This window comes from Hyla sarda, chromosome 5 (assembly GCF_029499605.1).
Source record: "Hyla sarda isolate aHylSar1 chromosome 5, aHylSar1.hap1, whole genome shotgun sequence".
Lineage (NCBI taxonomy): Eukaryota > Metazoa > Chordata > Amphibia > Anura > Hylidae > Hyla > Hyla sarda.
In genome coordinates this window covers 7,060,555-7,075,173 of record NC_079193.1, presented here as the reverse complement: position 1 = coordinate 7,075,173, position 14,619 = coordinate 7,060,555, and the positions used below count along the sequence as shown (strand labels likewise).

The 14,619-nt window shown below is 44.6% G+C and overlaps 1 protein-coding gene across 1 annotated transcript in view; it reads right to left on the bottom strand.

The window, feature by feature from the left end:
• Positions 1 to 11,061: 11,061 nt before the first annotated feature.
• LOC130272844 (uncharacterized) overlaps positions 11,062 to 14,619 on the bottom strand; it is a 42,232-nt gene continuing 38,674 nt past the window's right edge. The window contains exon 5 of the mRNA XM_056518800.1: positions 11,062 to 13,707. Coding sequence (XP_056374775.1) covers positions 11,096 to 13,707 — 2,612 coding nt within the window. The 3' untranslated portion in view covers positions 11,062 to 11,095. The remainder of the gene's footprint in view (positions 13,708 to 14,619) is intronic.

Here is a 14,619-nt window from a genome sequence, read left to right as displayed (position 1 = left end):
GGCATTCCTGCTTTGGTAGGGATCTCGAACTGGTTTTACTGGCCCCTTTGCGGCAACTTTGTTAATGCCTAGTTGTTTGCCAGGAGCACTTTTCAGTCCCCGAGTAGCTTCAGCAAAAAGAGAAATTGTACCTGGAGCCTTCCAGGTGCCTTGTGGCCCGGAGGTGAAGGGCTTTGTTTGTTAGGGGGGTGGGGCACTCTCCTGTTGGGGGAAGGGCTTGCGATGGACCGCATCCTTGTGCACGATTTTTTGTGTGAACACTTGCACTTGGGTGAAATGAGCGTACAGACCTCCGCCAAATAAAGCGTCCAATTCTACTGCCAGAGAGTGGTTGAGGATTCAGATTTTCAGCCCCTACCCGCTCAGCGCCCTAAGGCAGCTGCCTTAACTGCCTTATAGTAGCTCCAGCCCTGCACCCTATGGAATTTACAGACAAGTCAGTTTTGAACAGTGCACACTACGGCATTTCAGCTCATTGTTTTGGCAGAATCTGCACAATATACATTGATGTCCATGGAATCCACAATTTTAGTGCAGTCCTACCATTAGCCGCCTTCGGAATATCCGGACGGAATTTTTCTGGTTGGAGATTTTGCCGTATAAACCTAGCCTTAGGGTAGGGTCACACATAACGGATCCACAGCGTATTTTACTGTGCAGATCCACCGATGTCTGACCCTACAGTGTGCCTCCTGCTGTGCCTGCTTGTGGCAACAATCTGCCGCTATGAGTAGACACACAGGGAACTGCAAGTTGCCGCTCACACACAGTTTACTAACAGACATGGCGGTCACTCCTATTGTGCTTTTATTACAGAGGCTCCGGGGGGGGGGGGGGGGGGGGGCTTGTGTGACGGCTGTGATGACGACATTTCAAGGGCCTCCGTTCCCTTTGTTTGGCCACAGGTCGAGACATTTTCTCTTTTTATGCACTTGATTATTGTGTTGTACATAGGAAACAGATGTTTAAGGGTAAGGTCGCACATACACAAACATAATTCACACAGAGGAATATGCTGCACATTTTGCTATGAGCAGACACACAGGGCTTTCCCCGCCACAGCCCTGTGTGGTGCGCAGTAAGGTTTGGAGGCGGCCAAACCTTACTGATTTTTAAATCAACTGGTGCCAGAAAGTTAAACAGATTTGTAAATAACTTCTATTAAAAATCTTAATCCTTCCAGTATCAAAGTTTTCTTCTTTTTCAATTTCCTTTCTGTCTGACCACAGTACTCTCTGACGACACTTTTGTCCATGGCAGGAGCTGCCCAGAGCAGGAGAGGTTTGCTAAGGGGAATTGTTCCTACTCTGGACAGTTCCTGACATGGACAGAGGTGTTAGCAGAGCACACTGTGGGCAGACAGAAAAGAAATTCAAAAGAGAAAAGAACTGCCTCTGGAACATACAGCAGCTGATACGTACTGGAAGGATTAAGATTTTTAAATAGAAGTAATTTACAAATCTTTAACTTTATGGTGCCAGTTGATTTTTTATTTTTTTTTTATAAAAAAAAATGTTCCATCAGAGTAACCGTTCAAGGACAAAATGTTTTGGCCTTGTGGATACAGGCTATTATTTTTGCGTTTTAATTTTTCCTCCTCACCTTTTTAGAGACCTAACTCTTATTTTGCATTTACAGACGCATATGAGGCTTGTTTTGTTTTTTGCACAACCAATTGTACTTTGCAATGACCAAAAATTTGTATGATAAAGCAAAAAATATTTTTATGGTGGAAAATTTTCAAAAAATAAAATTTTACAAATGTTGGGGCATTCATTTTTATACAGCGCACTCTAAGGTAAAAATCACATGTATTCTGTGGGTCAGTACGACTACAATACTTTATTTCTATAGGTTTTTGTTTAAGTTTACTACTTTGAATTATTATTTAATTTTTTTTAAGTAAATAATTATGCTTAACCTGTTGGGGACGGAGGGCGTACCTGTACACCCTCAGCCCACTCGCTGTCTATAACGCAGGGCCCCGCGTCCTAGTAGGTCGGGCCCGGCACTTAGCAACGGCCAGGACCCGTGGCTAATAGCGCGCGGCACTGATCGCGCTGCCGCGTGCTATTAACCTTTTTAGGTTAATAAACTTCTAAAATGAAAGTAAACCATTGCTGGTTAGCTCAGGGGGCTGTTCGGGATTGCCGCGGTGAAATTGCGCCATCCCGAACAGCTTACAGGACAGCAGGAGGGTCCCTATCTGCCTCCTCACTGTCTGATCGCCGAATGACTGCTCACCAGGCTTGAGCAGTTAAGCGGCAGAATCATGGTTCCATGGTTTCCTATGAGAAACCATTGATCAATGTAAAAGATCAGTGTGTGCATTGTTATAGCCCCCTATGGGAGCTATAACATTGCAAAAAATAAATAAATAAGTGAAGATCATTTAACCCCTTCCCTAATAAAAGTTTGAATCACCCCTCTTTTCCCATTTAAAAAAAAGTGTAAATAAAAATAAAAACATGTGGTATCGCCACGTGTGGAAATGTCCGAATTATAAAAATATGCACGGTCACTGGCGTATGCGCAAACAAATTCCTAAGTCCAAAATAGCGTATTTATGGTCACTTTTTATATAATGAAAAAATGAATAAAAAGTGATCAAAAAAAAGTCAGATCAATACATAAATGGTACCGCTAAAAACTTCAGATCACGGTGCAAAAAAAATGAGCCCTCATACCGCCCCATACGCGGAAAAACAATAAAGTTATAGGGGTCACAAGATGACAATTTTAAACGTATACATTTTCCTGCATGTAGTTAGGATTTTTTCCAGAAGTGCGACAAAATCAAACCTATATAAGTAGGGGATCATTTTAATCGTATGAACCGAATACAGAATAAAAAGGTGAAATTTTTACTGAAAAATGTACTACATAGAAACGGAAGCCCCCAAAAGTTACAAAATGGTGTTTTTCTTCAATTTTGTCGCACAATGATTTTGTTTTCCGTTTCGCCGTAGATTTTTGGGTAAAATGACAGATGTAATTATAAAATAGAATTAGTGGCACAAAAAATAAGCCATCATATGGATTTTTAGGTGCAAAATTGAAAGGGTTATGATTTTTAAAAGGTGAGGAGGAAAAAACGAAAGTGCAAAAATGGAAAAAAAAAAAACTCCGTCCAAGGGGTTAAAATTGTCCTTCTCAGGCCCCTAACACTTTCTTTTCCATATACAGGGATGTATGAGGGACATTTTAGTTTTTTATTGGTACCATTTTTTGGTTAATAAAATTCTCCCGATATATGAAGTGACAAAAATAAATAAATCAATTCTGATGCTTGGCCGGTATCATCTACATTTTAAAAATTGTGGACATTTTCACATGCAGCGATATGTTTATTTTTGTTTACTTTTTTTTATTTGTAGAATTTCTTTCATTTTATTTACCCTCTTTAGGTCCCCCTATAGGCGACTTAAAAGCAATCATTCCATTACTTGTAGTGTTTAGTGCTGAGCAATAACTTACCACTAATCAGCACTCTACCCAGCCTGAGGTAGTTATAGGGGTCAGAATAGGGTCAATATAAATGAGCGCTGTCAGATTCAAAAACTTTTGATATGTTTTACATCTTGGCAAAACATTAACTTTTCTAATATACTTTATAAGAAAATGTTATTTCCTTTTTATAGAAATCCTAACGCACAGGCATGGATGGACAAAGTCCAGTAAGTAGTAAGCAGGAAGGAACAGACGCCGGCACATACGGAACTAAGCGACACTGCAAGCGGACAGTACACACAGGACGGGATCCACTTAAAGCCTGCAGCGGAGGTGCGTAGCCGAGGTGAGAAGCACAATGCAAAAGCAAAGAAAGACAGAGGCCGCACTCACCAGTCAGGTCTTTTATTCTTCTCCAGCCAGCATAGCGATATTACAGGCGGGGGAGCGGGGTGGGAGGCGGGGTACTCCGGGACAAGTTGTTTCGTGCAGCTTGGCACACTTCCTCTAGCCGGATTGACGTCCATCGGTGCCTCCTTCCTATTCATAGGGGCGGCACCGAGACGGCCGGCAACTGAGTCATGTGACTGCAAATACAGTCACATGACCGTCATGTGATGTAAACACAAGAGAAATCGGAACAACAGAGACAAGTTAACAGGTATAAACAGTTGAGCCAAACATACATAGCAAAAAATCAATCACTTACAAAAATGAGCTAAACTCATTCCGGTCATTAAGGCCGGAATTTTCAGTGGCATCAAGACATATTATCGAACAAGCTTCTCGTTGGAGGAGTTTCCCTCTATCGCCTCCATTTCTCAAAGGTGGGATTCTTTCTAGCCCCATATACTTCAGGCTGCTGTGGTTGCAGTCATGGGTTTGGTTCATGTGGGCAATAAATCTAGGAGCCCCAAGGCCGGTCCGGATGGAACAGACATGTTCCCTGAACCTGTTCCGATTTCTCTTGTGTTTACATCACATGATCGTCATGTGACTGTTTCTGCAGTCACATGACTCAGTTGCCGGCCAGGTTACTAGGCGACCGCACGGTGCCGACCCTATGAATAGGAAGGCGGCACCGATAGTTGTCAATACGGCTAAAGGAAGTGGCCCAAGCTGCACAAAACAACTTGTCCCGGAGTTCCCCGCCTCCCACCCGCTCCCCCGCCTGTAATATCGCTATGCTGGCTGGAGAATAAAAGACCTGACTGGTGAGTGCGGCCTCTGTCTCTCTTTACTTTTGCAAAGTCCAGTAAGTGAGGGTGGGCCAGAACTCCTCTGTGCTCTCTCCCGTCTGATAGCACTCCTCTGTGCTCTCTCCTGTCCTATAGAAGTTAAATAAGATGTCCGGTGCAGACTTTTTCCATTTCATCCTGCCCGGGCTGCAGAAAAAGGACATCGCTGTGGCCGGTGATAGGCTGAAGTGCCGTGTGACATACCAGGCTAAAGGAAGTAGTAAGTAGACAGCACGGCCGAACGATCAGCTGTTGTAGACTCCGGGGAAACGTAGGAAGGCAAGTGAAAGTTTGATTTGTCTTTCTGCAGCCCGGGTAGGATGGAATGGAAAAAGTCTGCACCGGACATCTCCTTTAATGTTTTGCCAAGATGTACAACATATTAAAAGTTTTTGAATCCGACAGCGCCCATTTAAGCATACTTTTGTTAAAAATAAAAAAACACACGACTATTTAAATAGTAAAAAAAAACAAAAAAAAAAAACAATGTGAACATGGGTATCGTAATCGTATTGACCTACAGAATAAAGAGAACATGTCAGTTTTACCATAGGAGGCACTATATTTGTTTTTTATTTTCACTTTCCCTCCACCATATATTTTATTGAAAACAAGCCCTCATAGGGCTATTTGGATTTAAAAATAAAAGTTAGGTCTCTTAAAAGATGGAGGTAAAAACTAAAATTATTATAATTTATCATATACTACTAAAAAATTATAAATAATTTAAAACTTAATATAATTTATCGTACACTTAAATACATAATTACTAGAGATGAGCGAACTTACAGTAAATTTGATTCGTCACGAACTTCTCGGCTCAGCAGTTGATGACTTTTCCTGCATAAATTAGTTCAGCTTTCCGGTGCTCCGGTGGGCTGGAAAAGGTGGATACATTCCTAGAAAAGAGTCTCCTAGGACTGTATCCACCTTTTCCAGCCCACGGGAGCACCGGAAAGCTGAACTAATTTATGCAGGAAAAGTCATCAACTGCCGAGCCGAGAAGTTCGTGACGAATCAAATTTACTGCAAGTTCGCTCATCTCTAATAATTACTAATAAAGTATTAACATTATTTAATAATGTACTATTAATATTCAAAGTTATCATATACTAATAAAAATAATAATAATGAATTAAATATATTATAATAACAACAGTATTAATAAATATAAGAATTTTTTGCAACCCGTTCCGCCCTTCATCTTAAATAGTTCCCAATTTCCCACTCCCCTCACTTTTTTTTTTTTGTAAGATACCAGAATCAAGGAGTCGAGGTCAGACTTTAAAATATTTATTGAGTACAAAGTTATGTGAAAAATCGAGAACAGAAAAGGTTGTGTACCCCGGGACCGTATGTTGAGGTAGAAGTGACAGGTCAGGTACGTAACACTACATTGGGTAATAAAACACTGATAAAAAAATATTTACAGGTTCATACGTTGGCAGCAACCGGAACGCGAAGTGGCTGAGTGCAGTAAGGAGGGCGACACCGGCAACGACCAGGAAGGGCCAGTAGAGTCCTGGTCAGGGACACCAATGGCTCCAACATCGGCTGGGGTCAGGTACGAAAGAGAACTTAATTGCTATATACAGAATAAAAGTGCATTTAGTTCCATATGGGTTCTAGTGTTACCCAGTGTGTAAGGATTTTTGGGAACACCATGGGTCACCTCTGCGTCCAGGCAGTGGCACAAATACTCTGAGAATTCACTATAAACGGCAGCACCGCCTAATACTCTACTACCCTGCCGTGACATTACTAACGCCTAATCTCCATTGAGGTGAACAGCTTAAGCCATACACAGTGTCTGGGCCAGTAACCAAAAAGTGTGGGAGCGCCCCCTGGAGGCCTGTAGTGATGAGCACCTCCCCCCTACCTGCCGATTCCGATGGATTTCTCCATTGTAGACACTATTGACGCCATTACCTATCGGCAAGTCAGCTACCGGAGATCTGAATATGACAAATAACTCTAAATACTGTATCGTTGTCAATTCAAAAATATATATTTTCTGTCCAGAAAGGGGCAATGGCAAGAATTTCCCATCACTGCGGATCTTCAGCTGTTGCAAAACTACAACTCCCAGCATGCCCGGACAGCCGTTGGCTGTCCGGGCATGCTGGGAGTTGTAGTTTTGCAACCACTGGAGACACACCGTCCTATAGTCTAAAAGAGGTGCTTAAGAAAAAATGGTTTTTGGATCAACTGGTGCCAGAATCTTAACCCTTCCAGTACTTAACTGCTGTATACTCCAAATGAAGTTGTGTAGTTGTTTAGTTCTTTCCAGTCTGACCACAGTGCTCTCTGCTGACACCTCTGTCCATGTCAGGAACTGTCCAGAGTAGGAGCAAATCCTCTCCTGCTCTGGACAGCTCCTGACACGGACAGAGGTGTCAGCAGAGAGCACTGTGATCAGACTGGAAAGAACTAAAAAACTTCCTATAGAGCATACAGCATCTGATAAGTACTGGAAGGGTTAAGATTTTATTTTTTTATCTAGAAGTAATTTACACATCTGTTTAACTTTCTGACCCCAGTTGATCCGAAAACCATTTTTTTCTTCTCTGGAGTACCCCCTTTCTACCAATAGGGGGCAGAGTATAGACTGTCATTTCTTTCCTATTGTGAGGATGCATGGTCATTGACCCAGGCTTATCTATATGTCTACAGACAGAAAAGTCTTTGTTTGGGGTTTTTATTAAAAATAAAGTGTAGTGTATTAATATAGGCATTTTTATTTGTCCTTTTATCCCTTTCGAGTTATTCTTTGATCTTGTGAATCAATTGGGGAGGGGTGCCAGAAAAAAAATAACATACATATGTGTGCATGGGGTTTTGTTCGGCCCTATAGAAGTCTATGGGAAGAAAAAACACTATATATTAGATAATACTGCATTGCCTCATCCACGGGCTTAGGAAGCATTCACATCGCGATTTTTACATCTGTCTAGTTTATATGATTTTATATATATATATATATACCGTATTTATCGGCGTATAACACGCACTTTTTAGGCTAAAATTTTTAGCCTAAAGTCTGTGTGCGTGTTATACGCCGATACACCCCCAGGAAAGGCAGGGGGAGAGAGGCCGTCGCTGCCCGCTTCTCTCCCCCTGCCTTTCCTGGGGTCTAGAGCGCTGCTGTCGGCCCTTTTCACCCCCTGGTTATCGGTGCCGCTGCCCGTTCTGTCCCCCTGACTATCGGTGCCGGCGCCGATAGCCAGGGAGAGAGAAGCGGCGCCGACAGCCAGGGGGAGAGAAGGGGCAGGTGCACCCATTGCCGGCGCCGCTGCCCCGTTGCCTCCCCCCATCCCCGGTGGCATAATTACCCGAGTCGGGTCCGCGCTGCTCCAGGCCTCCGGCGTGCGTCCCCGGCGTCGTTGCTATGCGCTGAACGGCGCTGACGTCAGAGCGCCGCGCCGTGCATAGCAACGACGCTGGGGACGCACGACGGAGGCCTGGAGCAGCGCGGACCCGACTCAGGTAATTATGCCACCGGGGATGGGGGGAGGCAACGGGGCAGCGGCGCCGGCAATGGGTGCCGCTGCCCCTTCTCTCCCCCTGGCTGTCGGCGCCGCTTCTCTCTCCCTGGCTATCGGCGCCGACACCGATAGTCAGGGGGACAGAACGGGCAGCGGCGCCGATAACCAGGGGGTGAAAAGGGCCGACAGCAGCGCTCTAGACCCCAGGAAAGGCAGGGGGAGAGAAGCGGGCAGCGACGGCCTCTCTCCCTCTGCCTTTCCTGGGGGTATATCGGGGTATACACGCGCACACACGCACCCTCATTTTACCATGGATATTTGGGTAAAAAACTTTTTTTACCCAAATATCCTTGGTAAAATGAGGGTGCGTGTTATAGGCCGATGCGTGGTATACCCCGATAAATACGGTATCTATATCTCTATCTACACGTCTCCATTGACTTATCGTATCCAGCACACGTGACCATTAGGTCCGTTTACATTTTTGTCCGGTTTTTGTCAAATATGGATTGAAAACCGTAACCATTTTTCTTATTATTTAGGCTACTTTCAGACTGCCGTTGTGACCCGCCCGTAACGGGTCCGTTTGGCTCCTTTTTTTTTACATTTATTTTATTTTTGGGGCCTTTAACGGCCGTTAACAGGACAGGTCACAATGGGCCCCACTGGATCCCAATGAATGTGCATGCATTCATTTTTCTCCCACTATAGGCCTGTCATTTTACGATGGCTGGAGTATTGCCGGGACATAACGGCAGTGTGAAAGAAGCCTTACAATTTCTTTAGTTTTTATAAAAACAGATTTGCAGTCTAGAAAGTTCAAAAGACACAAAAGTAATAGTGTAGTGGTTATTGTTCTGATGCCACTGTGCTGCCCAAGCTGCAAAAAGTAAAAAAATAAATAAAATAAAAAAACTCACCTTCCATCGCGTCGCTATTGCTCTTCAGTCCTCACATCCCAGGGTTCTTCCTATTTCCATGTGCACAGATAATCACACTGATCAGTGTATTGCTGGCCACAGAGATGTCCCGCCTTTGGCGGGGATCGGCTGAAAGCAGTATCATGTAAGGAGCCTGGGCCCCGCCTTCTCCCTGCTGCCCGAGCCTATTACAGGACACTGCACTCAGCGTATCACCGGCCGAGGTGAGACATAGCTGCAGCCGGCGATACGCTGATCGCAAAGTGACGATCCGTGCAAATGGAAGCAGGAAGAACACCGCTGCAACGGAAGGGGAGTTAAAGTTTGTTTTTTTACTTTTTGCAGCCCGGGCACAATGGGATCATAATGACTGCTACACTATTCCTTTAAAATGGATATGATTTTTTTTTTTAAATGTTTTATTTTACAGACAAAAAACATGACTATGTACTATGTCTTAAAGGGTACCTTTCATCAAAAAAACTTTATATATTCTAGATTAATGTAAGCAAAATAACTTTCCAATAGCATGTTATTAAAAAATATGCTTCTTTCTATTTAATTTTCCACTTTGAGTCTCCCTACCAATCCTGGCCACAAGCTTTTTTTTTTCTTTTTTTTTTAAATAGATTTCAGACTCATGCTGGAGTCCTAAATCTCAAAGTGCAGCCGGGACACAGACAAGCTCAGCACTGCTTACTGGCAGGGAGCAGTGCTGGGCTTGTCTGTGTCCCGGCTGCAGTCTGAGATTTAGGACTCCAGCATAAGTCTGAAATCTATATAAAAAAAAAAATTTAAAAGGCTTGCAGCCAGGACTGGTAGGGAGACCCCTAGTGGTCATTTTTTCAAAGTGGAAAATGAAATAGAAAGAAGCATATTTTTTAATAACATGCAATTAGAAAGTTATTCTGCATACATTAATCTATAATATAATCAAAAGTTTTTTTTTGATGAAAGGTACCCTTTAAAGATACGATTTTAGACACATCCGATTTTAATTTTTAGCATGTGTTTTTGTTAAATTTTACGCCGTATTATGTTTGACAGATGCAAAATTCGTGCTCTGAATGCCGCCTCATCCAGGATTAGGAAAGCAAGCTGATTTCTTACAAAAACAGCACCACACCTCTCCTCAGGTTGGGTGTGGTATTACAACTCGGCTTTATTTACTTCAATAGAGTCGAGCACGGGACAGGAGAATGCTGTTTTGGGAAGTAAGGAGCAGTGTTTCTCTAATCCAGGACAACCCCTTAACACTGCCATTACTAATCATAAAACAATGTGGTTATGAGCGCTGGTGAACACTGAAGAGGCTTCAGCACCCACCACGTCACTTCCCCACCTTCACGCAGCCGATCAGTAGATGCCAAGAGTCAGACCCCACCGACTGATGTAATATTGTTGGCCTATTCTAAGGAGAATTTGTCACTTTTATAAGGCTGGAACAACAACATGTAGTAGTTTTTTTTTTACCTTAAGCCGGAGTGTGAATACAGCCGTATGTTACTTTCACCATGTTGCGCTAACATACCAGAGAAGATGTAATATGTAAATGTCGCCCTCTAAGCCAGGCTGCTCCTGATTCACTGACCTCACAGAAGTTCGTGTATATAGCGGGAACAGCTAAACTGATTCCCTTTACGAAGAGTGCGTCTTTTACTAAATCTAAGCCGTATTATTTACATATTTTACATTTCTAAAAACTACAATTTAACTTTCCCTTTCTGATCAAATGCAACAGCCAGTGGCAAAATAAAAGGCGGGTCACCCGCAACAACAAACATGCCCATGTTCTAGACTAATGCTTGAAATCTGAGACTACACACTGAAAATCTAATTTTCTAATAGGTATTAATTTTTTTTTACACAAATAGAAAGTTTTGATAACCACTACCCCCCCCCCCCAAAAAAAAATAAAAATAAACCTGAGACTAAAACAAAACAATAAAAAACACACACTACAAAACCTCGAGGACAATGTAACATCTTTATGCTGCCGCACCTACACGGTCACCACATACACAGTGCTGCCGTCATCTCCTTGTGTAGTGTACAAAATGGTTGGAGCATCATTGTCTCCTGTTCTTGGAAGAGCTTCATTATCACCAGAGTCTTTGGAGGCTGACTGGCCAACATGGCCGCCCGCCGGGACCTCTCTCGGCTTGTGAATGGCTCGATGGGAAGTCAAGTTCTCGAGAGAATTAAACTTCTCGTCACATTCGCTGCACTTAAACAGTCTTTCCACTACAACAGCTGGCTGCTGCTCAGTGCCGGCCTGGTTGGATACACCGCTCTTCTCATCGATCTTCCGTAAAATAACGGTATTATTCTGCTGACTGGCTCCACCTACCACACTAGAAGCTGTGGCTTGGGCCACCTGCAAAGTCCTATTTGCATTGACAGAAGCAATATTCGCTATGGGTGCCGTGACAGACCGTGAATTGCCAATGCCCAAGCCACCATTTAAGGTAAGGATCGTGGGATTGTTGATACTTAATGTTCCTTTGTTGGCATTTCCTGCAAGTGCAACGGGAGAATTGCCACCAATGTAAAGTCCATTTACGGGGGCGATATTGCCAAATGCCAGTTTTCCACCCAAAGTTACGGGAGCAACATTCCCAGCAACAACACCCCTATTAACAGCAACCACGGTGGCGTTGCCAATACTGGAGGGGACATTATCCTTGGAAGGAACGGCTGACCCGGTTAGAATAAGACCAGAATTGGCATCTACAAAGAGCGGAATTGTTTGATTCCCCGCAGCAGATACTGGCACAGCCTTGAGTGTCCCACCGTTGACATTAGTGTTCTTTATATTAATAGCACCGGTAAGATTGCTGGATTGGTTGACATTGATGGCCACAGGTTTTGCATGTCCGGGAGGCACAGCCACAGGAAGCGTATTTGTTTGACCAATTACTGGGGTCACCGCTACAGAGCTGAATTTAGGGTTGACGTTCCTGGAAGCAGTGACTGTGTTTGTTGGCACGAGTCTAGTGTTTTTACTTATTGGCACTCTGTTGGTCATGGGTGTTGCGAGCATGATTCCTGAACTACCAACTGTGACAGGGAAGGTAAGCATGATACTTTGGTTGCCATTTACAGGGACAGATAATGGCTGGTTGCCAAGACCGGCACCTCCAGTGACAATAATAGGCGAAGGCTGTTGCATCTGAACTTTATTGACCAAAACTGCAGCTCCCTGTTGGCCGCCTTGAGGTTGCATGGTGGTGTTGGTTGAGGAAGCAGGAGGCGGGGCAGGAGAAGGCTCCTTGTTAACCTTGGTGTTGGGTACTGGTGGGGTCACAGCTTTATTTGAGCTACTGGCAGGTGAAGCACGAGGTGGTGCCGCTCCTTCTCCATCTTTGTCGTCAATAATTATAATTGGACCAGAGTCCTTCATTGTTTCTTTTATTCCCTTGGAAGGCGGAGTAAGGAAAAGGCCACCACTCCGCACGTTACTGATCGTAATGGGTGGAGTCTCTGGGCGCTTATTTTCGGGTGGTGGAGTTTTCTTAGAATCATGACTTCCACCTGCAACTGGAGCTGAAGGAAGACTGGATTTAGTGGTTGAAAGAGTAACACAAGCAGAACCTGGGTTATTATTGCCAGTGGCTTTTTGAGTCTGTGTGCACTTCTCTTCATCGCAGTCGACGATGATCACCGTAGGGCTGGCTCTCTTTGTAGGAATCCCACTTTCCGAGGCTGTCTGGACAGCAGACCTTTTTGCGGCATGACTTTCATTGAGTATAACCTGCTCCACCACTTGACCAATAAAGCTGGAGGATGAGGGGAAAGTGTTTTTGGAAGCCGTGCCCCCTCCATCTGATGGCATGGAACTCTTATTTCCAGCCGTATCCCCAGACTTTAGTTGGCCAGCAGTATTGCCTGTTGCCGATGTTGCCGGCTGTACTCTGGTGATTTTGGCACCGTGGTTGGAGAAATTAAGTTGGTTTTGTCGTCCGTTGGTATAGGAGTTCATTGTGTTCCGGTCTCTGTTATTATCACTGCTGGTCACTGTTTGGGGAAGAGGTCTATTTCTCTGGTCACCAACAGCACCTGGACTGTTATTGGAAGAAAACACTGGCATGGTTTCGATAGCTGCCAATGGAGATATAGATTGCGACTTCCTGTAATTCCCACTATTGTTTGCAGGGACCATTCCATACTTGACACCCTGGTTGGGCCCATGATGAGGTGAAGCAGCTCCTGTATTGTTTCCATGGTGCTCGGGTTTGTTGGGAAAAACATTTGGAGACTTATCACCGGGCCTGCGATATCCTGGATAAGGTGCCGACATCTGTATCATCCCCGAATTCCCTTGAACATTTACTGGCGGTGTTCCGTGTCTGACAGGAGGGCGTATATTGGAGAAAGAGGCAGGGTTCGCTCCGCCGCTAAAGTATGGGTTGGGGGGAGAAGTGTATCGGTGCCCCTGAGCTACATCCACCGGCCCAGGAACCTGATGATGCAATCTTCTTTGTTCCCAGTGAACGTTCATTCCACATTGATTATTGCAGTACGCTCCGCAGCCCGGACAGGGGGGCACAGGATTTCTTCTATCGTGGAACATGGCATTTTGCATGTGAGGGTTTCGATTTCTGTTGTCTAGATCTGAAACGGTACAAGAAATTGGATATAAATGTTAGGTCAATTGATTTTTACCTGTTGAGGCATCCACAGAAGCTGCTCTATGGGCGAGCACATCTAGAGAGCACAGGGCCAGAAAGTAGAGTCCTGCACGGGACTGTTTACTCAATCCCGCTTCTGCCCGATTTCGGACCATCATCATCCACTCCCACCTGCTCCCGCAAACACTTTATCACAACTTTTAGAAATAGTACCCCTGTTGGAATTTTATCACCGCTTGTACAATTTCATAGGTTTGCAGGACTGCACAGGATTTTGCAGGACCCGCAATTTATTATTTTTTTTATTGGATCCCACAGCCCTGGGGAACACTGCTTTAGGGTAGGTTCATACATAACGGATCCGCAGTGTATTTTACATGGCAAATCCGCCGGTGACCAGACCCATTTTGTGCCTCCAGCTGTTGCCACCCCCTTCCTGCTCGCAGCAGCAATCCGCCACTACGAGCAGCCACACAGAGGGCCTGCGTGTCGCCGATTGCACGCCGACATCGAGGAGCAGCCACTGCACATATGCAGTGTACTCAGACATCACGGCTGCTCTGCAATTTTGAGTGGACTCGACGACTCACAGGCCCCTTTGTGTGGCTGCTCGCTGTGAGCAGGCCAGGGGGAGAGGCGGCAGAATGGGGATGGCAACAGCTGGAGGCACAAAATGGGTCGGGTCACCGGTGGATCCACAGCGTAAAATACGCTGCAGATCCATTACACGTGACTCCACCCTTGAAAGGGTTGTCTAGGAATAGAAAACAGAGCTTATTTCCTGACAGCACACAGCGCCACCCCTGTACTCAGGTTGGCTCCACTTACCAATAAAAAATATCTTGGCACCAAGAACCAGGCCCATTCATTGTAAAGTTTGGCAACTGGACCCGGG